This window comes from Mercenaria mercenaria, chromosome 6 (genome assembly GCF_021730395.1).
Source record: "Mercenaria mercenaria strain notata chromosome 6, MADL_Memer_1, whole genome shotgun sequence".
Classification (NCBI taxonomy): Eukaryota; Metazoa; Mollusca; class Bivalvia; order Venerida; family Veneridae; genus Mercenaria; species Mercenaria mercenaria.
Genome location: NC_069366.1, coordinates 40,325,653 through 40,349,019, shown reverse-complemented (window position 1 = coordinate 40,349,019; position 23,367 = coordinate 40,325,653). Strand labels below are relative to the sequence as shown.

Below are 23,367 nucleotides of genomic sequence, written 5' to 3'. Positions count from 1 at the left end.
GTGATAAGACCTAGTGACCTAGTTTTTGACCCCAGATGACCCATTTTCGAACTCGGCCTAGATTTCATTAAGGTAATCATTCTGACCAAAATTCATGAAGATCAATTGAAAAATACCGCCTCTATCGCATACACAAGGTTTTTCTTTGATTTGACCTAGTGACCTAGTTTTTGACCCCAAATGACCCATTTTCCAACTCGGCCTAGATTTCATCAAGGCAATCATTCTGACCAAAATTCATGAAGATCAATTGAAAAATACCGCCTCTATCGCATACACAAGGTTTTTTTTAATTTGATCTAGTGACCTAGTTTTTGACCTGAGATGACCCATTTTCGAACTCGGCCTAGGTTTCATCAAGGTTATCATTCTGACCAATATTCATTAAGAAGAATTGAAAAATACAGCCTCTATCGCATACACAAGGTTTTTCTTTGATTTGACCTAGTGACCTAGTTTTTGACCCGAGATGACCCATTTTCGAACTCGGCTTAGATTTCATCAAGGTAATCATTCTGACCAATATTCATGAAGATTAATTGAAAAGTACCACCTCTATCGCATACACAAGGTTTTTCTTTGATTTGACCTAGTGACCTAGTTTTTGACCCGAGATGACCCATTTTCGAACTCGGCCTAGATTTCATCAAGGCAATCATTCTGACCAATATTCATGAAGATTAAATGAAAAATACAGCCTCTATCGCATACACAAGGTTTTTCTTTGATTTGACCTAGTGACCTAGTTTTTGACCCGAGATGACCCATTTTCGAACTCGGCCTAGATTTCATCAAGGTTATCATTCTGACCAATATTCATGAAGATTAATTGAAAAATACAGCCTCAATCGCATACACAAGCTAAATGTTGATAGACGACGGACGACAGACGACAGACGCCGGACGACGGACGATGGACGCCGGACATCGAGCGATCAGAAAAACTCACCTGAGCATTGCTCAGGTGAGCTAACAAGTGTGCACTCGGGAAATAGCAAGTCTATTATTTTCAGGTGTATACTGAACACTGATCCTTTATGTTTGTACTCGTTATCCTTGGTTTCGTAGACAGTCTTAGTACTGGACCGCTGCTTCCGCTATCAACACCGCAGTAATATAAAGTCAGTGTCCATTTCTATGCCGGAATTTCAATACACATTTATTATCAGTTTATATCTATGAAAGTGTGAAAAAATATTATTGTTTAACGAAGAACAGTAACTTTTGAGATATTTCTGATTTTAATCATCAGGTTTTCGCCTGAAAAGTTCAAGCATTTTGTTTGTTTTGTAGTTATCTACAATTGTATATAAATTGTATTACAGCCTAACATATTTGGCTGTACATTTTTGTCTGCAATTTATTCTCACTGCGTTTTTAAAAACATGCTGCATCAATTCTCATAGTGTATAAAAAGTCGATAGATCAAAACTGGTTAGTTTACGACGCATGAAACATCTAATAAGGAATCTCTATACACATCGAACTTGTCCCAGACCAGTATGCCGAAATACTGTGGCCCAATGTTTCAAGATTGTCTAAAATGTTTGCATATATCGTGATAAAGCAAATATTTCGATTGTTTTTATAATTAAAAAATATAAAATTACGTATGTGTGAGAAAGTTACGTTAAGTAATTTCGGTAGTTACCGCAGGAAGTTTCGAAAATTCCATTTGCTCCAAATTTTCCTTGAGATAAGCAGCGTGTAAGTACATAAATTCCACTGTAATAAATTAAACCATTCTTTTACTTGCACAATCCTTTAAACGAATTTTTGATCATTGCCAAATCTTGGTCGCATTAAGTCAGAGACTTTTCTTACAATTTTAGGCAGTTTGGTACACCATACATAGAAAAATCATTGTCCGCACATAGCACTACTTTTATGTATGTTGAAAATAGCAATATGTAAAAATGCATTTTCGTTTTAATACATGAAGTGGTCAGATTTGAAAACAGATTTTGTAGTAAGCTAAGTTCTATTCAGTAAGACAATTCTCCTATGCACTAATTGAAACTTTGAACTAACATTTGCCATTCATGAATTTTTAATAAAGTATTTTGAAAGGATTTATAAATCTAACCAAAAATTTGAAAAAATACAGGTAAAATATCTGCTTTGTTTATTTCCAAATTTTAGTATCTATTTTCATACAGCTACTTTTAGTTCAGGTCTTGCAAACTGAGCTGTTTTTGTGCTACGGAACAGCTGCATTTGAAAGCTTTGGTTCACTATATTTTCACACCTCAAATGAAGGTCACTCTAAATTCAAGATGGCGGAAGTACCTTAAATAGTTTTGCCGATAAAATATGTCACGCGTTCTACATAGTTACAAAGCTGTCATTGGTTTATCGCGTGTTTTAACTCAAGTCAAAGATCGACAGGCAGGTGGCAGTGTATGAAATACACTATGACATGTCGCTCGGCAATTAGACTGAAATTCGCCCGTGATGACACGCTGTGTATTATGAAGGGAAACGGCCGCAAATAATATCGATTTTTAGACTGGATGGAGAGTTCTTTAAACAAATTATATTTTCGTGAGAGAATCGTAAAAAAAAACACTTTAAAAATACTATGGTGGGCCGGTTAAGGTTTTAAAGCCCGATTTATTTTTTTTTTTTTTTTTTTTTTTTTGCGAATATGAACCGGCCCAAATGCCATTTGAACCGTACATTTCGGCCGGCGGCCGGTTCTTATTGACAACCCTGAGATATCAAGGTTGTAGGCGAGAAGACCCCACATATCTCATCTTACAGCATGAAGAAGGGTTCTTTTTTAGGCAGAAGACAGGTCCCACAAAACAACAGGGGTCATCAAACGGCTTATTACAAAAAACCTCAGATGTACAACCGAAATCAGTATCAGCTAAGAACACAGGGTTTCCAGCTAAAGAAGGCACAACAGACAACAGCAAGACATCACAAAAAATAAATGTAAATAGCAGCATATCAGATCTGACAAATACCACTGACAATTTCGTTGCAGGGAAAACACAGTATTATTATGATAACTGGAAATCAATTACAAATGATAAGTGGATACTTAAAACTATAACTGGATATCAAGTAGAGTTGGCTGAGACACCTTTTCAACATACAATCCCAAAAGCTTTATCATTTAACACATTAGAGCATAACTTAATTAAAATTGAACTAAACAGGTTTCTAAATTGCAACATTATTGAAAAGGTAGATAATAAGCCACAAAATGGTGAATTCATTTCAAACATTTTCACTCGACCGAAAAAAGATGGTAAAATTAGAATTATACTTAATCTTAAACAATTTAATGATAACTTTATGGAAAATATTCTTTTCAAAATGGAAACATTACAACATGCGATCAACTCCATGCGAAAAGATTGTTTTTTCGCATCTGTAGACCTTTCCGAGGCATTTTACTCAATTCCCATTCGAATTCAAGACTCAGGGTTCCCGCTGTCGGTCGCCAATGGCGCCAAATGCGACAAAATGTAAATTCTGGCGCTAAAAATCTTCAATTGGCGAATTTCATTGGCGCCTACAAGATAATCGTCGATCTGATCTTCTGATCTTTCTCAATGACCCAATAACGGATTATCCGATATTTAACACTACACGAAGACAATACACAACGTGCCAATATCGATTTACACCTTGGGGCATAATTTAAAACTTCGCGGAGGCACTAGAGCGTTCCTCCACGCAAGAACGATTATCAGTCAATCTGATTCGCCAAATTTAGCCCCGCCTACTTACACGAAAGCAAATGAAACGATATGCACCACCTTTTTTTAAGATGCAAAAAAACGCGAGATAAATTTACAGGTTATTTTAATGACAATCCGATTCGCCGAAGTAATTGAGACCGAGAAAATGAGATCAAAAGATACACATATTCACCGATCATAGATAAATTTTTCACAAGCGTTGTTAAATAAATCTACGCGTTCGTAAATTTCAGTCGCGGTCGTATAATTTCAATCAGAGAATTTTTGAGATACAAATGAACTAAAGCAGTTCTTTTGGTTCTTTTACGTGCCCAACGTAAAGCATTGATACACGGGGAAAATTTTAAAAAAGCTCAACCCCAAAGCTTCAAAACAAAGTGCTAATAATACCTGTATGTGGTATTTTCGCTATACATTAGTATGTATGAAAGGAAACAGAAATTTAGTTATATATACAATGAAACTTAAGCATTTTAAAAAGCTTTCCAAAAGTTAAAAAATAATATAAAACAACACTGTTTTTGATAAATTACCTAAATTAATTTTGAAATAAAAAGTTAAAAGAATAAAGAGATAAATATTCATGTTTTAAAAACATCTATTTAGTGAAAATGACCCTTAAAAAGATAATTAAAAATGGCAAACTATATAAAGGGATAATTTTATAGATTGAGCAAATACTTTTGTTTAGAAAATGTTCTTGAAAGTGGTTGAGAAGATTAAAAACTATTTTTGATTTAATGTGATATTAGGATAGACTGGTTCAAGAGCAAATTGTATGGTTACTGTAAAGAATCAAATGAAAAAGAGATTGAAAAAGAAAATGGTATATCGCCCATCACAGACTATTGGCTCCAACTTGAGAGCCACTGGCGCAAACTTTTCCTGATTGGCGAATTTGTTGGCGCAAAGTGAAATTGACCCAGAGGAAACCCTGAAGAATGGAAATATTTCAGGTTTATTTATGACAATCAAAAATATCAATTTACGGCGCTAGTCATGGGCTTAACAACATCACCAAGGGTCTTTACCAAAGTAATGAAACCTGTATATTCGCTTCACTCAGAGCGAAAGGTCGTATCAGTTCTGCATATATAGATGATTCTTGCTTACAAGGATCCACATTTACCGAATGCCAGACAAATGTTTCAGATACAGCGGAACTCATGGATTCGCTAGGGTTGACAGTACATCTAACAAAATCAGTTTTGATACCATGTAAACAAATCACATTTCTAGGTTTTATCCTATGTTCTGAAACAATGTCCATAAGATTAACCTCAGATAGACAGGAAGAGTTGATTAGCCTCTGTTATTCTGTTCTTTCAAAAAAGTCTGTAACAATACGTCTTTTTGCTAAACTCATAGGAAAAATGGTGGCAGCTGAACCAGGAGTGGAAGCTGCTCCTTTATTCTATAAACCTCTAGAAAAAATCAAAGACAAATGCATCAAAATTGCAAAAGGTGACTTTGACAACTATATAAAAATTTCATCATCAGTCAAGCCAATTATTACTTGGTGGATAAGCACTCTCCCTACAAGCAAAAAGCTAGTGTCTCATGGACAACCTGAGTATATTATCTATTCTGATGCCTCAAAAAAGGGATATGGCGCCATAAATAAAACTACAAACACTTCAACAAATGGTCAGTGGTCTTTGGCAGAACAAAATTTACATATTAATATTTTGGAGTTAAAAGCATGTCAGTTAGCTCTTACCTCTTTATGTAAAGATACTAATCAGTGCCATATCAGAATTTTCATGGACAACAGCACAAGTTGTGCTTATATTAACAAATTTGGGGGCAAGACAGATGAACTAAACAACCTTGCTAGAGACATTTGGCTTTGGTGCATAGATAAAGACATATTTTTAAGTGCGGCACACGTGGCAGGATCTGAAAACAATGAGGCGGATGCACTGTCAAGAAAATTCAATTATGATCTGGAATGGACGCTGAAAGAAAATATTTTTCGCAAAATTAGGGACCAGTATCCAAATATGTCAGTAGATTTGTTTGCTTCTAGGCTTAATCACAAGTTAGAAAAGTATGTTTCGTATTCACCAGAAGCAAACTCTTATGCAACAGATGCATTCACCCTACACTGGGTTCATGAATTGTATTACATATTTTCTCCTTTCAGCTTAATACCAAAAATTCTACAAAAGTTAGAGGAAGAACAACCCGAAGCAGTGATGGTGTGCCCAATTTGGCCAACACAAGTTTGGTGGGCATCTCTAACAAAATTGATTTGCGGACAGTGCTTCCTTCTTCCAAATCCCCAGAACATTCTTTATCTTCCGCACAAACCAGACAAAATCCATCCCCTCAAAAAGATGAGATTAGGGATTTTCAGACTATCAGGCAATCGCTCCAAAGCCAGGGAGTACCAACAGAAGCAATCAACATCATACTACAGTCACGGCGTAATTCCACCAAAACACAGTACAACACATATATTCAAAAATTGATTACTTTTTGTGGGAAGCGCATCAATCCCATTCGGCCATCTGTGAACTCCATATTAGCGTTTTTTGTAACATTACATCGACAAGAACTCAAATACAGTGCTTTTCAAACAGCACGATCAGCAATTAACAATTTAACCAAAATATGTGGAAACTTTGATTTCAGTAACAACAATTTAATAAAAAGATTTATGACAGGAATTTTCACTGAATGACCCAGCTTACCAAAATACACAACAGTCTGGGATGTCGATATTGTATTAAGATACATTGGAACATTACAGAATACCACACTTCTCCAGTTATCCTGCAAATTATCGGTGCTGTTCTTATTGCTAACAGCCCAAAGATGCCAGACCTTGCACCTATTAGAATTAGACGACATTGAATTTCAATTGGACAAAGTTATAATTCATGCTAATCATATACTGAAACAAACTAAACCAGGACATCACCTTCAACATATCGCATTACAAAAATATGACGCAAACCCAAATATATGTATTGTAAGGGTACTGAAAGAATACATCGACAGGACAAAAGAACTACGTAACAAAGAACAAAAATTACTCATAAGCACACAAAAACCACATAATGCAGTATCACATCAGACTGTTTCACGATGGGTAAAAATTATGTTAAAGAAGTCTGGCATTCATAACAAGTATAGGGCACATAGCACAAGAGCAGCATCCACTTCAGCAGCTAATATGCGAGGGGTTTCACTGGCAACCATCATAAAGACGGCAGGATGGAAAGGAGCTGAGACATTGGCACGTTTCTATAACAAAACAATAGACAGCAGGAAAAAAACTGTTCAGGAAGCTATTCTGAATTAAACAAACTGTTTCGGGACAGCACAGTGCAACAAAATATGGGCATAATAACATTCATAGTTACATTCATAATAAACTTAGATTAGATAAAGCATATTAAACTTAGATAAGTCAAACTAACGTTTTACATTTTATTTATTTCCCAAAATGTTTAACCATAGTACGAACAACAGTATTTTGAATGCTCCGAAGAATCAACTCTAAAATCTCTGTGTGAGGCCCAAAAGGGATATGTGGTTGATAAAATGGGAAGATTAAACGAGACTCACCTTAGGAAGTTGAAGTTTGATCAATATTTTATCAACCACAATCACTTTTGGGATCACACACCCACCCAAATCCCACCCAAGTTTAAATAATTTGATTCTCCGGCAGCATTTACTTACCACAGGGTCACGGTTTAACGCTTAAACCGTGACCTAGTGGTGACTCTAAAGACTGACCAGTGTTACTGATAAGCCAGCTTCTCTCTCTGTGTGATCCCAAAAGTGATTGCGGTTGATAAAATATCGATCAAACTTCAACTTCCTAAGGCAAGTCTCGTTTAATCTTCCCATTAAAAATCATAAAATAAGTACTTTAAAAATGACCTTGGTTCTGATTTGTGGAGGTATGTTAATTTCACCAATTACGCCAAATTACTCCTAAAAATAGCTTAAACTAGAACTGTCACAGGAGTGACTCATACCCCCACCATACGGTCTTGTCACAGAAGAATGGCAACCATAAGAAATCTTAAAAATACTTAGTCTTTGGAGTACTTCATCCTGGGCTTCCACATATAAGTAATACCAGTATAATACTAGTATAGTAATACTAGTAAATATATTAAATCTCTAATATTAGAGATACACTAAAAGTGAATACAAAAAAGTCTCTTACCGACCCATGCTACCACAGAAAAATGTATTTACTTTTTACATAGGACTTATAATAAAAAAGTTATAAAATACCTAAAATATTGAAAATCTAAAAATAGGATTTCTAAAAATAGACTAATTCCTGGAATTTAAGGGGAAGAAACTCAGTACAAAAGTTAAAAAAAGGTTACTTCCCTTTGGCTCTAAGCCAATCAGAATGAGATATAGTGAAAATACATCAAAATTAACCTTTAATTCTAGGTAAAAGGGGACACAATTCAAGAAAAAATAGTGTCAGAGTTATGCACCTTGTGTCACATGATGTGGGTGATGAGGTGGAACATCTATTTTAAGTCTGAATCAAATCCATTCAGTAGTAACTGAGATATAGTGAAAATACATCAAAATTTACCTTAAATTCTAAGTAAAAAGGGGCATAATTCATGAAAAATTGGTGTCAGAGTTATGCACCTTGTGTCACATGATGTGGGTGATGAGGTGAAACATCTATTTTAAGTTTGCATCAAATTCATTTTGTAATAACTGAGATAGAGTGAAAATACATCAAAATCAACCTAAATTTAAAGTAAAAGGGGACATAATTCATAAAAAATTACGTCAGAGTTAAGCACCTTATGTCACATGATCTGGGTGATGAGGTGGAACAACTATTTTAAGTTTGAATCAAATCCATTTAGTAATAACTGAGATACAGTGAAAATACAACAAAATTAACCTTAAATTCTAAGTAAAAGGGGACATAATTCATGAAAACTTGGTGTCAGAGTTATGCACCTTGTGTCACATGATGTGGGCACATGATGTGGGTGATGAAGTGGAACATCTATTTTAAGTTTGAATCAAATCCATTCAGTAGTAACTGAGATATAGTGAAAATACATCAAAATCAACCTTAAATTCTAAGTAAAAAGGGGCATAATTCATAAAAAATTGGTGTCAGAGTTATGCACCTTGTGTCACATGATGTGGGTGATGAGGTGGAACATCTATTTTAAGTTTGAATCAAATCCATTTAGTAATAACTGAGATATAGTGAAAATACAACAAAATTAACCTTAAATTCTAAGTAAAAGGGGACATAATTCATGAAAACTTGGTGTCAAGAGTTATGCACCTTGTGTCAAATGATGTGGATGATTAGGTGGAACATGTATTTTAAGTTTGAATCAAATCCATTTGGTAATAAATGAGATAATAGATTTCGGGACGCGACGGGACGGGACGCGACAAAACTGACTCCTATATACCCCCCTCAAACATGTTTGGTGGGGGTATAAATATCATCTCTAGCTTTTTTTAGACCACTGGCATAGAAAAGGAAACTTCATTTCTGAACAATTCAGTCTGAAAGATATTAGTTTTGGTGGTGACCACTAAAACTAGAGCCATTACAATTCCAACGTCTTTGCCAGTTGGCTCAGGTGGAAAACAACAATGTACACATAGGCTATTTATCATTGAAAAGTTTGCAAACATTCTTATTTCAAGAACAACTGAGCACTAAAATAAAACTATGCTTACTTATTTGGACTGAGAGAAACAGTGCTCTGTGGTGGTGAAAGCACTTGTAGATCACTGTGGTGTGACTCTGCTGACTCATGTACCAATGTCTTAAACAATCTCTTGTCATTGCCAGCCATCTTGCAGGAATAACTCTCAATTCTGAAAACAAATTTAATGTTGATAATACTGATAGATAAAATTTCCATTTACAAAATACACTGACTTTCTTAATTTTATCTCTGATTTTGATTTGTAATTACTGAACGAGACTTAGATCTCTAATACAAAAGGCAGGACGTAAAGTGGTTGCACACTTACTTCAAGCGAGTAAAATGGTTGGAAACTTGAAAAATGGCGAATATTTACTAAAATTATCGCACTATCGCTTGTTTTTTTTGTCAGGTAAGTGGGTTTATATGGTATTTTGAACTATACAGATATGTGCATGCATCAGTTCTATGTCTACGTCACACTCGGTTTAGCGTTTCAACGCCGTAGATTTCAAATTGTCGAAGTTATTGAAGGTATAAAATGGTCATGTGCATATTTTCATATTTATATGATGTTTCTTGCCAATTTTTTAATTATTATGATCAAACTAGCCTGTTCTGGGCAGAGGTCGCGAAATCCATTGGACCGTCGGACATGTCCGGTAAATTTTGATCCAGTCCGCCGCGATACATCAAGTTCACAAGACTGAGTGTCCAATAAAGATTGCAGGTCAATATGATAAAATAAGAAGAAAGTCCTCCACGATTTTGCTGAAGTTTGAACAAAAAAACTTACTTTCATTATTATTGTAACATGTAATTCCGAGAAGTTGTTGTCAAACTATATTTTAGTAAGCGCTTGTTTGATTGGTCCTTAAAATAGAAACAGTGGAAACCCCTCACAACGTCACGACAATTCTAAGAACCTGCTATATCTCTGGATGCGTTGTTCTGAGTAATCGTGGATGGTACTCGATTTATGTACGCGGAAACCAGACGGGAATTTCCAGAAATTCTGAGGTATTCTTTCCCTTTCAATGTCAACATCAACATGACTCCGTGCAAACAATAGACTTGTGGGGGAAAAGACAGTGATGATATAGAAAATGAATATGAATAAATCTGTAAAAAGATCCTTTGGAAGCAAAAATGCAACCAAGAAGAATAACAGCAGACTCGGTTTGATCGAGTATGTTCATAACAGGAAATGAAATGTGCAACACCTCTCACGCCCACTAGCACCAGCTTAAGCAGGACACATAATATGTTGAATGGACTCCATGATCCCAAAGGACCAGAAAATACAACAACACTGAATCCAAGTACTGGGAAATTTTTTATAGCCTGAAAATGTCTGAAATCTGTTTCAATTAATATGTGGTAATAAACTTAAGGGATGTAATTTGTGTAATGCTGTCTATATACACTATGTATAAATACCAGTTTTAAAGATCAGATATTAACTTTATTAAAAAGAATTCAGTCTGGAAAAATATTATCCAGTCCTGTAAAAAAATCATGTTTACTAGACCAACTGTCCTGTGAATTTTCAGGGTCTTCCGTGAACACTGGTTCTGGGGCCCTTAAACATGACAAAATAACTGTGAAGAATTTCATAAAAAATTTCTTTTTACATGTTTCACAAATGATTTCATTCCCAAATAAATCCTGTTCAAGCAATTTCGAATGCAAACTTATACTGCCAAGTACAAATAAAGCATGACATAGGGGCCCGAAAATGAACTGCAGCTGTTAAGACAGGTTTTGCTAGTTCTATTTTAAAGGACATATATTGAAAAGTGCAGAAAGTATACCTTTTTCTAAACAGATGCAGCTTTCTTAAAAATATATAGATTTTATATAGGACTAAGATGATATTTCTTTCAATTCATAAAACATTTTTAAACTGGCAAAATATCATATAAACCACCCAGTTATGATCACAATAATGCACATTATAAGGCTCTTACAAAGTTACATGCCTGCCTGTGTAAGACGTGGTTTTCTCTACCCGAGGGACTGTGTGGAATGGAAAACCGAGCGTCAGCGAGACTTTTTTATCCAAGCTGTCCCCAAACAGCTGTCTTACACAAACAGACATGTAAGATCATTTTTCTTGATTATCATGTTCAAAATAGTTCATGGAGACAAATAAATCTGGTATTTCCCGACATTATTTCTATGTTTATGAAGTCATAATAGTGCCAGTACTATGTGAAGCCACCTAAGTGCACTATTTTAGACAAGGCTTTTCCCTAGGGAAAGACAGGAATATCTATTCATGGCGCATGCTCGGACAAATGTATACTTTCCCCGCTAGGTATTTTGTTTGTTTGTTTTGGGTTTAACGCCGTTTTTCAACAGTATTTCAGTCATGTAACGGCAGGCAGTTAACCTAACCAGTGTTCCTGGATTCTGTACCAGTACAAACCTGTTCTCCGCAAGTAACTGCCAACTTCCCCACATGAACCAGAGGTGGGGGACTAATGATTTCAGACACAATGTCGTTTATCAAATAGTCACGGAGAACATACGCCCCGCCCGAGGATCGAACTCACGACCCCGCGATCCGTAGACCAACGCTCTTACCTACTGAGCTAAGCGGGCGGGCTTTCCCCGCTAGGTAGGCAAGAAAAATGAAACAAGAGCTCATACAACACGAAATGCCCCCCTTGATGCATTCAGTAACTACACAAGGAACAAAAATTATTTGGTCAATGTTTGATGTACCAGTCATAAGTAACCTCCGTATCAAATGTGATCTTAGACCAAAGCATTCTCTAGTTATTTGGCAAAAAGTTCTACTCTTCTGGGTCAATATAACCTTGACCTTAGCACACTGACCTCAAAATCCATAGGGGTCATCTAATGGTCATGATCAACCTTCCTATTAAGTTTCGTGATCCTAGGCCCAAGACTCCTCAAGTTATCGTCCAGATTGGTTTAACAATGTGACATTGACCTCTGACCTAATGATCTCAAAATCAATAAGGGTCATCTGCTGGTCATGACCAACCTCCCTATAAACTTTCAACGATCCTAGGCCCAAGTGTTCTTGAGTTATCATCTGGAAACCGTTGACCTGTTCTGGGTCAATCTGACCTTGACCTTTGACCTACTGACCTCAAAACCAATAGCGGTCATCTGCTTGCATGATCAACCTCCCTATTCAGTTTCCTGATCCTAGGTCCAAGTGTTTTCAAGTTATCGTCAAAAAACTATTTAACTGTTATGGGTCACGGTGACCTTGACCATTGACCTACTGAAGTCAAAATCAATAGGGACTATCTGATGGTCATGATCAATCTCCTTAATATGTTTTGTGATCTTAGAACAAAGCGTTCTCAAGTTATTGTGCAGAAACCGTTAAACTGTTCTATAACCTTTGGCCTACTGAATTCAAAATCAACAGGGGTCACCTGCTGGTCATGACCATCCTTCCTAATCCTATCAACTTATATGATCTTTAGACACAAGTGTTCTCAAGTTATCTTCCAGAAACGGTTTAATTGTTCAAGGTTACTGTGACCTTGACCTATGACCTACTGCTCAAAATCAAAAGGGATCATCTGCTGGTCATGATCAACCTCCCCATTACGTTTTGTGATCCTAGGCCAAAGCGTTCTGAAGTTATCATCCGGACACTGTTTAACTGTTCCGGGTCACTGTGACCTTGACCTTTGACCTACTGATATAAAAATCAATACGGGTCATCTACTGGTTATGACAACTTCTCTATTAACATTCATGATCCTAGGTCGAAGCGTTCGGAAACCGATTGGTCTACATGAGATCTGCAAAACAGTATCCTCAATAGGGGTCATCTGCATGTCATGACCAACCTCCCTATCAACTTTAATGATCCTAGGCCCAAGCATTCTCAAATTATCATCCGGAAACCGTTTAACTGTTTCAGGTCATTGTGACCTTGACCTTTGACCCACTAACCTCAAAGTCGAACTTGACCTGTATTTCATGATGTTACACCTGTGTACTAAAATTTATGATTATTATTATTATATTATTACCACATTTATATATCACTCTTTTCATGCACATGTACAGGTTCAAAAGTGCTTTACAGAATAAATTGCAAACAAATACGCATACAAAAATAATGCATTCCAAATTAACAACAAGAGGGCCATGAAGGCCCTGTATCACTCACCTGACCTATTGACCTAAAGATCATCAAGATAGTTTCATTAAGATGTGATCATAAATGTGGCCTCTAAAGTGTTAACTAACTTTTCAGGGATTTTTTTACCGTTTCAAAACTGTGGCCTGGGGCCCACTCAGTTGGGAAAAAAAGCGAGTAAAACCTGAAAATTGGGAAATTCAAAAAATAAGTTTTATCATCATACAACCTTTATTTCAGCACTGTTATTGTTAGATATCATAAAAAAACAAGAGGACCATGATGGTCCTGAATCGCTCACCTATCCCCACATGACTCAGTGTTGAACTGAGTATGACGTCGTTATTTCTATTATTTGATATAGTGACCTAGTTTTTGAGCACGTGACCTAGATATCATCAAGATAAAAAATTCTGACCAATTTTCATGAAAATCCATTGAAAAATATGGCCTCTAGAGAGGTCACAAAGTTTTTCTATTATTTGACCTTATCAGTGTTCGAAATTCACAGTAGACCGACAGCCCGTCGCTACCAAATTTCAGCTCGGGCTACCGATTTTCCACAGGTACAAGCCCGACTGGGCTACCGAATTTTCCTCATTTGTTTAAAAAAAAACATGCTAATTAAACGAGTACTGCATCGTGATTTTCCAGACTGAGAAACGCTTATGGAATTATTGGTTTTTGCACTCTTACTTGTTGACAATCAAACACAGTGCCAAAGACGTAACCGCAGCTCTAATTGGCTGAATACAATCACCTCTAGCGTAACGGATAATTTGATTAGCTTTCACACTTCTCGCGAAAATCTCACAAGTACCTGCAGTAGGTGGAGCTTAAATTATGCTATCAGCGTGTGTGTAATGTGTATTCAGCACTCGGTATTACATCTTACAAATTGTCAACAGTCCGAGTTGCAGTAATTGGCGAGTGCGGATCCTAAAAAATCGGACATAACAGTTTAGATTTCGTTTTGGCAAGGAGTGTCATGTCCGATGCTTTTGGACTCTGACGATGCTGATCTGGACTGGAGTATTTCGAGTTAAAAATTTTCAAAAACATGGCAAACATGTACTGTATGTCTTTTTTATTACTTCAAACATGCATAGAGATGTCTGTAAAACAAAATGTTATATGGTGCAAAAATTATGTATTTTAAGGTGTTAAAGTTCGGGCTAGTGAAATTGATGTCGGGCTTGCAAAATTTTTAATCTGGTAGCCCGAACGGGCTATTGGATTCAAATCTGAATTTCGTACACTGCCTAATGACCTAATTTTTGAAGGCACGTGACCCGCTTTTAAACTTGACCTAGATATCATCAAGATGCACATTCTCACAAATTTTCATGAAGATCTTGTAAAAAAAATAGCCCTCTAGAGAGGTCACAAGATTTTTCTATTTTTCGATCTACTGACCTAGTTTTTGACCGCACATGACCCAGTTACGAACCTGACCTAGATATCATCAAACTGAACATTCTCAACAATTTTCATGAAGATCCATTGAGAAATATGGCCTATAGAGAGGTCACAAGGTTTTTCTATTTTTTGACCTACTGACCTAGTTTTTGACCCCACGTGACCCAGTTTCGAACCTGACCTAGATATCATCAAGGTGAACATTCTGACCAATATTCATGAAGATCTCATGAAAAATATGGCCTCTAGAGAGGTCACAAGGTTTTTCTATTTTTAGATCTACTGACCTAGTTTTTGACCCCACGTGACCCAGTTTCGAACCTGACCTAGATATCATCAAGGTGAACATTCTGACCAACATTCATGAAGATCTCATGAAAAATATGGCCTCTAGAGAGGTCACAAGGTTTTTCTATTTTTAGATCTACTGACCTAGTTTTTAACCCCACGTGACCCAGTTTCGAACTTAACCTAGATATCATCAAGGTAAACATTCTGACCAATTTTCATGAAGATCCATTGAAAAATATGATCTCTAGAGAGGTCACAAGGTTTTTCTATTTTTAGACCTACTGACCTAGTTTTTGACCGCACATGACCCAGTTTCGAACTTGACCTAGACATTATCAAGGTGAACATTCTGACCAATTTTCATGAAGATCCATTGAGAAATATGGCCTCTAGAGAGGTCACAAGGTTTTTCTATTTTTAGACCTACTGACCTAGTTTTTGAACCCACATGACGCAGTTTCGAACTTGACCTAGATATCATCAAGGTGAACATTCTGACCAGTATTCATGAAGATCTCATGAAAAATATGGCCTCTAGAGAGGTCACAAGGTTTTTCTATTTTTAGATCTACTGACCTAGTTTTTAGCCCCACGTGACCCAGTTTCAAACTTGACCTAGATATCATCGAGGTGAACATTCTGAACAATTTTCATGAAGATCCATTGAGTAATATGGCCTCTAGAGAGGTCACAAGGTTTTACTATTTTTAGACCTAATGACCTAGTTTTTGACCCCACGTGACCCAGTTTCGAACTTGACCTAGATATCATCAAGGAGAACATTCTGACCAATATTCATGAAGATCTCGTGAAAAATTTGGCCTCTAGAGAGGTCACAAGGTTTTTCTATTTTTAGACCTACTGACCTAGTTTTTGACCCCACGTGACCCAGTTTCGAACTTGACCTAGATTTCATCAAGGTGAACATTCTGACCAATTTTCATGAAGATCTTGTGATATATATGGCCTCTAGAGAGGTCACAAGGTTTTTCTATTTTTAGACCTACTGACCTAGTTTTTGAAGGCACGTGACCCAGTTTTGAACTTGACCTAGATATCATCAAGATGAACATTCTGACCAACTTTCATAAAGATCCCATGAAAAATGTGACCTCTAGAGTGGTCACAAGCAAAAGTTTACAGACGCACGGACGGACGGACGCACGGACGGACGACGGACACCGCGCCATCACAAAAGCTCACCTTGTCACTTTGTGACAGGTGAGCTAAAAATTGTTTTATTTTTTTGTCTTTTGAAAGTGTCTACTAAATTTTCTGATATTTATTCAGTGAGAAACTCTCAGACACTAAACAGTCAGTAAAATTTTGAGGAATTTAAGCCTAAAATCTGGGGAAAAAAGCAAAGTTTCACAATTGGGATAGGGCCCATATTCGGCCCCAAAATCAGCCTTAAAAAATCCCTGCTTTTCCTTTGATTTGACCTGGTGACCTAGTTTTTGACCCTAGATGACCCAATATCGAACTCGTCCAAGATTTTATTGTGAGTAACATTCTAACCACGGTTCATCAAGATTGGGCCAAAACTGTGACCTCTCGAGTGTTAACAAGCTTTTCCTTTGATTTGACCTGGTGACCTAGTTTTTGATCCAAGGGGACCCAATATCAAAATCGTCCAAAGTTTTATTGTGGATAACATTCTGACCAAGTTTCATTAAGACTGGGCCAAAATTGTGACCTCTAGAGTGTTAACAAGCTTTTCCTTTGATCTGACCTGGTGACCTAGTTTTTGACCCCTGAAGACCCAATATCGAACTCGTCCAAGATTTTATTGGGAGTAACATTCTGACCAAGAATTCATTAAGATTGGGCCAAAATTGTGACCTCTAGAGTGTTAACAGTCAAACTGTTGACGATGGACTGAAGACGGACACAGGGCGATCACAAAAGCTCACCTTTGAGCACTTCGTGCAACCATTTCTGCCCTAAACAAACTAAAGAGTGTGTAAGCTTGAAAAAGAGCAGCAAACTTCTACAAAAATTCAAAATCACACCAACAGAAGACGAGATCAACAGTGTGAAACGTTTGTGTGAAACATGCCAATTTGTTGACAGCCTTGTTGCAAATATTGAATCCCAGTTGGAGAACAGTGATTTTATTGACAGTATGTCTGTGTTTGCTATGAGACACACAAAGTTTTGCATGTGCACAAAAATGACAAATACTTGAACTTTGCAAGTGCTGTTAAAAGACGGACCAAAACCAAAAATCGTAGAATCAATTTACATTGTTAATGTTGAAATTGGGAGCCGTGATATAGCTTCAAATAGATATTGATAAGTTGAGTACCTTGGACCCTTAGTCCTTGCAATGCTTGACCTGTCGTCAACACACATTTAAAATATTTGAAATGAGATGCTTGTACACTGTTTTGTACACTAAGTGCGAGTCCTTGGACCCTAAGTCCTTGCGACGCTTGAACTGTCGTTAACACACATTTAAAATATTTGAAATGAGATGCATATACATGTGCACTTTTTACATTCTTTTGTGTAACACTATAGACTATATCATATCTATTTATATCATTAGATATTGAGAAATCATAGAAAAGCCAATACGTATAAGGTTGTACATAATAAAAGTGTTCTAAACTGTTGATTAGTTTTTTAATGATCATTACAATAAACTAGAAATGTACTGGTAATTTCCAGGAGTACTACTGGTACTAAATTGCCAGGAAATATGTTTAATCATTAAGATGGTAGTGAATTGTGTAGACTACCACTGGAACAAATGTCATGACTTCTGATGGAAGTTGTTATCAAAGATGAATTCAACAACTTCTGCAATTGTGAGCAAAAAGGAAGTATTTTCTCCAATACTATTGGTATATAACTGATAAAATTGCTATTGAAAAATGGTGTGAAATGGCCCAAAATGCAGGAAATTGCGCGCTCGATTTCCAAATTGAATTATGCCATCTGTTCAACATTTAACTGCTACCCAATTATTGCTGTTATATATGTGTATAATTCTAAGTATTGCAGCAAAACTTTTGTTCTTATAAATCACCAATTATTATTTGATGATACTGTTTTAAATAGTTGACATACACTTTGAGAAGAAAATGACTCGCAAGAAATGACCTTTCCAGATTTATTTACACCATCTAACTGTCATATGACGGGTCAGTTTTGCATACTGGTGCAATTGTTGAGACAAATATATGGGCTGAAACATGTTCACCCATTCATTTTGAAGTCTGAAAAAACTGAAGCAATGCTATAAAAAGTAAAATTTAGATATATATTTAAAGTAAAAGAATAAAAATTCTTATCATGAAGTTAGCCTAACGGTCTCCAAAGCTTAACTGATAATCGATGATTAATCATTCAGCTTAAAATGTGCTAAATTCCTTACATTTCTTGAATGTCAATGAGGTGATAATTGTGGAACATTCTGCTCATAAAATTCCTGACATTTTAAAGATGTTGCTAATTAGTCGGTACTATCATCAAAATGTATTTGCAGAAGAAACACAAAGCGTTTTATATTTTTCGGCGAACGCCGTCTAAGAACGAATTCGTTACCTATGCCGAGTGACTTCAGTTTGCAAATCAAACTACTTGATAACGCATTATAGATAATTTATCAAAATGGAAGATTTATGCAACACTCTGCCTGATTGGACGAGAGTGTCAATTTCTTTCACTCTGTTGATTGTGCTACGCTGAGTGAAATGTAGACAAAGCGTTTATCCTAAACGACGCTGTTCACAGTTTTAAAGCTAACTTTGGCTCAGTATATTTACGGGTGAAACACAATATAGGGAACAGTAGTGTTGCACTTGGAGGTGAAAAAATAAGTTCTTAATTTTGGCAAAAAAAGTATTTTTCTACATAGTAGAGTGCTTAAAGTATAAGCAACTTTAGTGGTTTGCTGGTACTTGTATCGGAAATGTAATTTTTAAAGGCTGATAAAATGCATATTTTTGCTGGTTACGGACACTACAAGTGGTACATTTTGTAAAATAAAGCTTCAAATTTATGATATACTTGAACTATTTTTACTGTTTTGTAGGACAAACACATGGAAATACATAATGCAAGGAAAAATAGGACTGAGAAAGGTATAGATACTGAAACAAGAGGGCCATGAAGGCCCTGTATCGCTCACCTGACCTATTGACCTGAAGATCAACAAGATTAACATTCTGACCAAGTTTCATTAAGATATGGTCATAAATGTGGCCTCTAAAGTGTTAACTAGCTATTCCTTTGATTTGACCCCGTGACCTAGTTTCTGACCCGACATGACCCAGATTCGAACTTGACCTAAAGATCATCAAGATTAACATTCTGACTAAGTTTCATGAAGATACAGTCATAAATGTGGCCTCTAGAGTGTTAACAAGCTTTTCCTTTGATTTGATCCCGTGACCTAGTTTCTGACCCAACATGACCCAGATTCGAACTCGACCTAAAGATCATCAAGTTTAACATTCTGACTAAGTTTCATGAAGATACAGTCATAAATGTGGCCTCTAGAGAGTTAACAAGCTTTTCCTTTGATTTGACCCCGTGACCTAGTTTTTGACCCAACATGACCCAGATTTGAATCTGACCTAAAGATCATCAAGTTTAACATTCTGACTAAGTTTCATGAAGACATAGTCATAAATGTGGCCTCTAGAGTGTTAACAAGCTTTTCCTTTGATTTAACCTAGTGACCTAGTCTTTGATCCCAGCTGACCCAGATTTAAACTTGACCTAAAGATCACCAAGATAAACATTCTGACCAAGTTTCATTAAGATACGGTCATAAATGTGGCCTCTACAGTGTTAATTAGCTTTTCCTTTGATTTGACCGGGTGACCTAGTTTTTGATCCTACATGACCCAGATTCGAAACTGACCTTAGGATCATCAAGTTTAACATTCTGACCAAGTTTCATGAAGATATAGTCATAAATGCGGCATCTACATTGTTAAAAGCTTTTCCTTTGATTTGACCTGGTGACCTAGATTTTGACCCCAGATGACCCAATATCAAACTCGTCCAAGACTTTATTAAGGATAACACTCTGACCAAGTTTCATTAATATTGGGTCAAAACTGTGACCTCTAGAGTGTTAACAAGCTTTTCCTTTGATCTGACCTGGTGACCTAGATTTTGACCCCAGATGACCCAATATCAAACTCGTCCAAGATTTTATTGAGGGTAACATTCTGACCAAGTTTCATTAAGATTGGGCCAAAATTCTGACCTCTAGAGTGTTAACAAGCTTTTCCTTTGATTTGACCTGGTGACCTAGTTTTTGACCCCAGATGACCAATATCGAACTCGTCCAAGATTTTATCGAGGGTAACATTCTGACTAAGTTTCATAAAGATTGGGCCAAAAATGTGACCTCTAGAGTGTTAACAGTCAAATTGTTGACGACGGACGGACGGACGGACGGACGACGGACGACGACGGACGCCGGACACAGGGTGATCACTAAAGCTCACCTTTGAGCACTTCGTGCTCAGGTGAGCTAAAAATGAAACATATTGTTGGATATTACTTTGTTGCTAAAAACATGTATATTTCAAATCATCTGACATCTTCAATTTCAGTTTTAATGATGTAAACTTAATGAAAAATCAACACAAATTCTGTCTTTGTTGAAATAAAATGACAGATTAAAGGGAAAGTGATTAATTTTCAAAAAGATCCTAAATATTGATAGATACAAGTAATTGGTTACGGACACTACAAAAAAGCCTTAAGAATGGCTTTGCATTAGATTTTGTTAAAAACATTAAATCCAGTCATGAATTATTTGGTATAATGTTAAAAAGATATCTGAATGGAAAGTGTATTTAAATTTGATATTCTTCAAACAGAAATATACAACTTGCCAAATTAAAACCAATGAAAAAGAAAACAGAATAACAAAATCTGAAAACTTCCTGTTTTCTTGAAATCTTGTAACTTAACAAGCAATATTAAGTTCTCTTAAGTTCTCTAAGTGATACATTATTATCAATACTTTGTATTCATATCACACAACACTTACACTTATTTACTCAAGAATGTCAATAACCAGAAAAAAGAAATTAAGTTCATGGTTATGGACACTACAATATGAATTATCTAACGAAAGTACACATATCTATAATCTTTTTGTAATTTTTTTTCAAATTTTCAGATGTCTTGGTGTTGAAAATGTAGCCCTATTATCAGTCATAGTAGATTCATCTATAAATGCAACAACATTGTCTCTTATCTCCTATGACAGATCCTGTTTGTGCAGACACATAAATTTCTTTCTACTCTTTTTTTCCTTCGTCGTGTGATTTTGATATTAGTTCTGCTTTCTTAACTAATCTAGTTTTGAGTTACTTCTCTCTACTTCTTGTCGCTGTCTCTTTCTACAATCTTTCTTTCTCTCTCATTTTTCTTTTAATTTTCACATTGGCCTGGACTGAGTTTCTGCCTTTCTTGCCATTCAACCTCTTCTAACCTATTCAGCATTTTTGTGCCTTTAAAGTTTCAGCACTGCAGCTGCCTCATCAGATCAAAACTCTATATCTGAATCACAAATGCACAATGAAATCAGACATATTTCTACTTTATTATAAAGCAATTAAATTGCAATATTGCAATATAAATTTAGATATTATAACCATACGAAACAGATGTGCACACATACACATGCCATTGCCCATTCTCTATAAGGCAAAAATGATCATAACTGCCGCCAGTAAAAATATACTCAGAGAAGATTCATTCCCTTCATCTGCACATAAAGCTTGTTCATCTGTTAAAGTTTGAAGCAAATCAGGCTAAAACTTTGGGAATCGTTGACAGAAATTTCCCCTATAATACTATATTCCATATAGCAAAAATTATCAAAGGACCATAACTAAAGTAAACAGTCACAGAAAGAATTTCTCCCTTTACGGTCATCTGAACATCAAAGTTGTTCATCCGTGAAAGTCTGAAACAAATCAGGCTACTAGTGTTAGAGGAGTTGGACACATAAAAATGTTTCTCTATATTCCTTATGATTAAACAGAAACTATCGAAGGGCCATAACTGTAGTAAAATAGTCACAGAAAAAAATTCATCGCTTTAATGATATACACATCTTGAGCTTGTTCATCTGTGAAAAGTTTGAATCAGGCTAATAGTGTGGGAGGAGTTGGACACAAAAGATTTTTCTAGATATATTTCTATATAAAAATATCATAGTATTATAACTGTGGTTAAAATAGTCACTGAGAAATTCCTCCTTTTATGGTTATCTACACATCTAGGTTGTTCATCTGTGACAGTTTGAAGCAGAGCAATCTAATGGTGGGAGGAGTTGGACACACAAGATTTTGAACGAACTGACGGACATACATACAAAGAGCAGCAACACTATAATGCCCATCACATAAATATAAAATCTCATCTAAATGAATATACATGTACCTGTCATCACATGGTTTGTACTTAGTACTTCTTGAAGAGATTTTTCTTTCATTTGCAAGTTTTTAGATATTACTTTTAATCATAAATACTTGTAAAGATTTATTCACTTGAACTGTAAGATGTATAATAATCCAAACAGAAATTTCAGTAATACTGGTTGTTTTTTTACATTGTTTTAATTTCTGTAGTGTCCGTAACCAGATAACACCGCCCCTCTGAAACATTTTGAAAAGAAACATTATTGTAAGCTACATGAATTTGAATTATCTTAACAATGGTGCTCCTGAAGAAATTTGTCTAAGTGAATAACTGTTAATTATCATTATCACATCTTTACATTTTTAATATAAATCTGTGCAATTTAGATGATAAACACGATTTTTAGCACTTTTGAACTGTATCTATATTTTTATATCTGAAAATATTTGTCAACAAATACATATATTTGTTTTTTCTCAATATTAATAAACTTTGAAATGATAATTTTTCATTTTTCTGTAAAAAGATGCAAGTTTTAATTTTTCAGCTCTGGTTACGGACACTACAGTTTCAAGTAGCATTATTAAATAGACAAAATTTACCTTTTGTAGTGAAATTATTAATAGACTTTATTAAATTTGTCATCAGTGAACCTTCCAAATTGAACAAGAGGACCATGATGGTCCTGAATCGCTCACCTCTTCCCACATGACCCAGT

The 23,367-nt window shown here is 35.8% G+C and overlaps 1 protein-coding gene across 6 annotated transcripts in view; it reads right to left on the bottom strand.

The window, feature by feature from the left end:
* Nucleotides 1–23,367, bottom strand: part of LOC123549122 (repressor of RNA polymerase III transcription MAF1 homolog) — a 131,706-nt gene that overhangs the window by 88,238 nt on the left and 20,101 nt on the right. For all 6 annotated transcript variants that reach the window (XR_006686003.2, XR_008371325.1, XM_045336958.2 and 3 more), the window contains exon 2: nt 9,426–9,566. Coding sequence is in view for 4 of the 6 variants with exons in the window: in XM_045336958.2 (XP_045192893.1) it covers nt 9,426–9,566 (141 nt within the window). In the remaining 2 variants the exon portion in view is untranslated. The remainder of the gene's footprint in view (nt 1–9,425; nt 9,567–23,367) is intronic.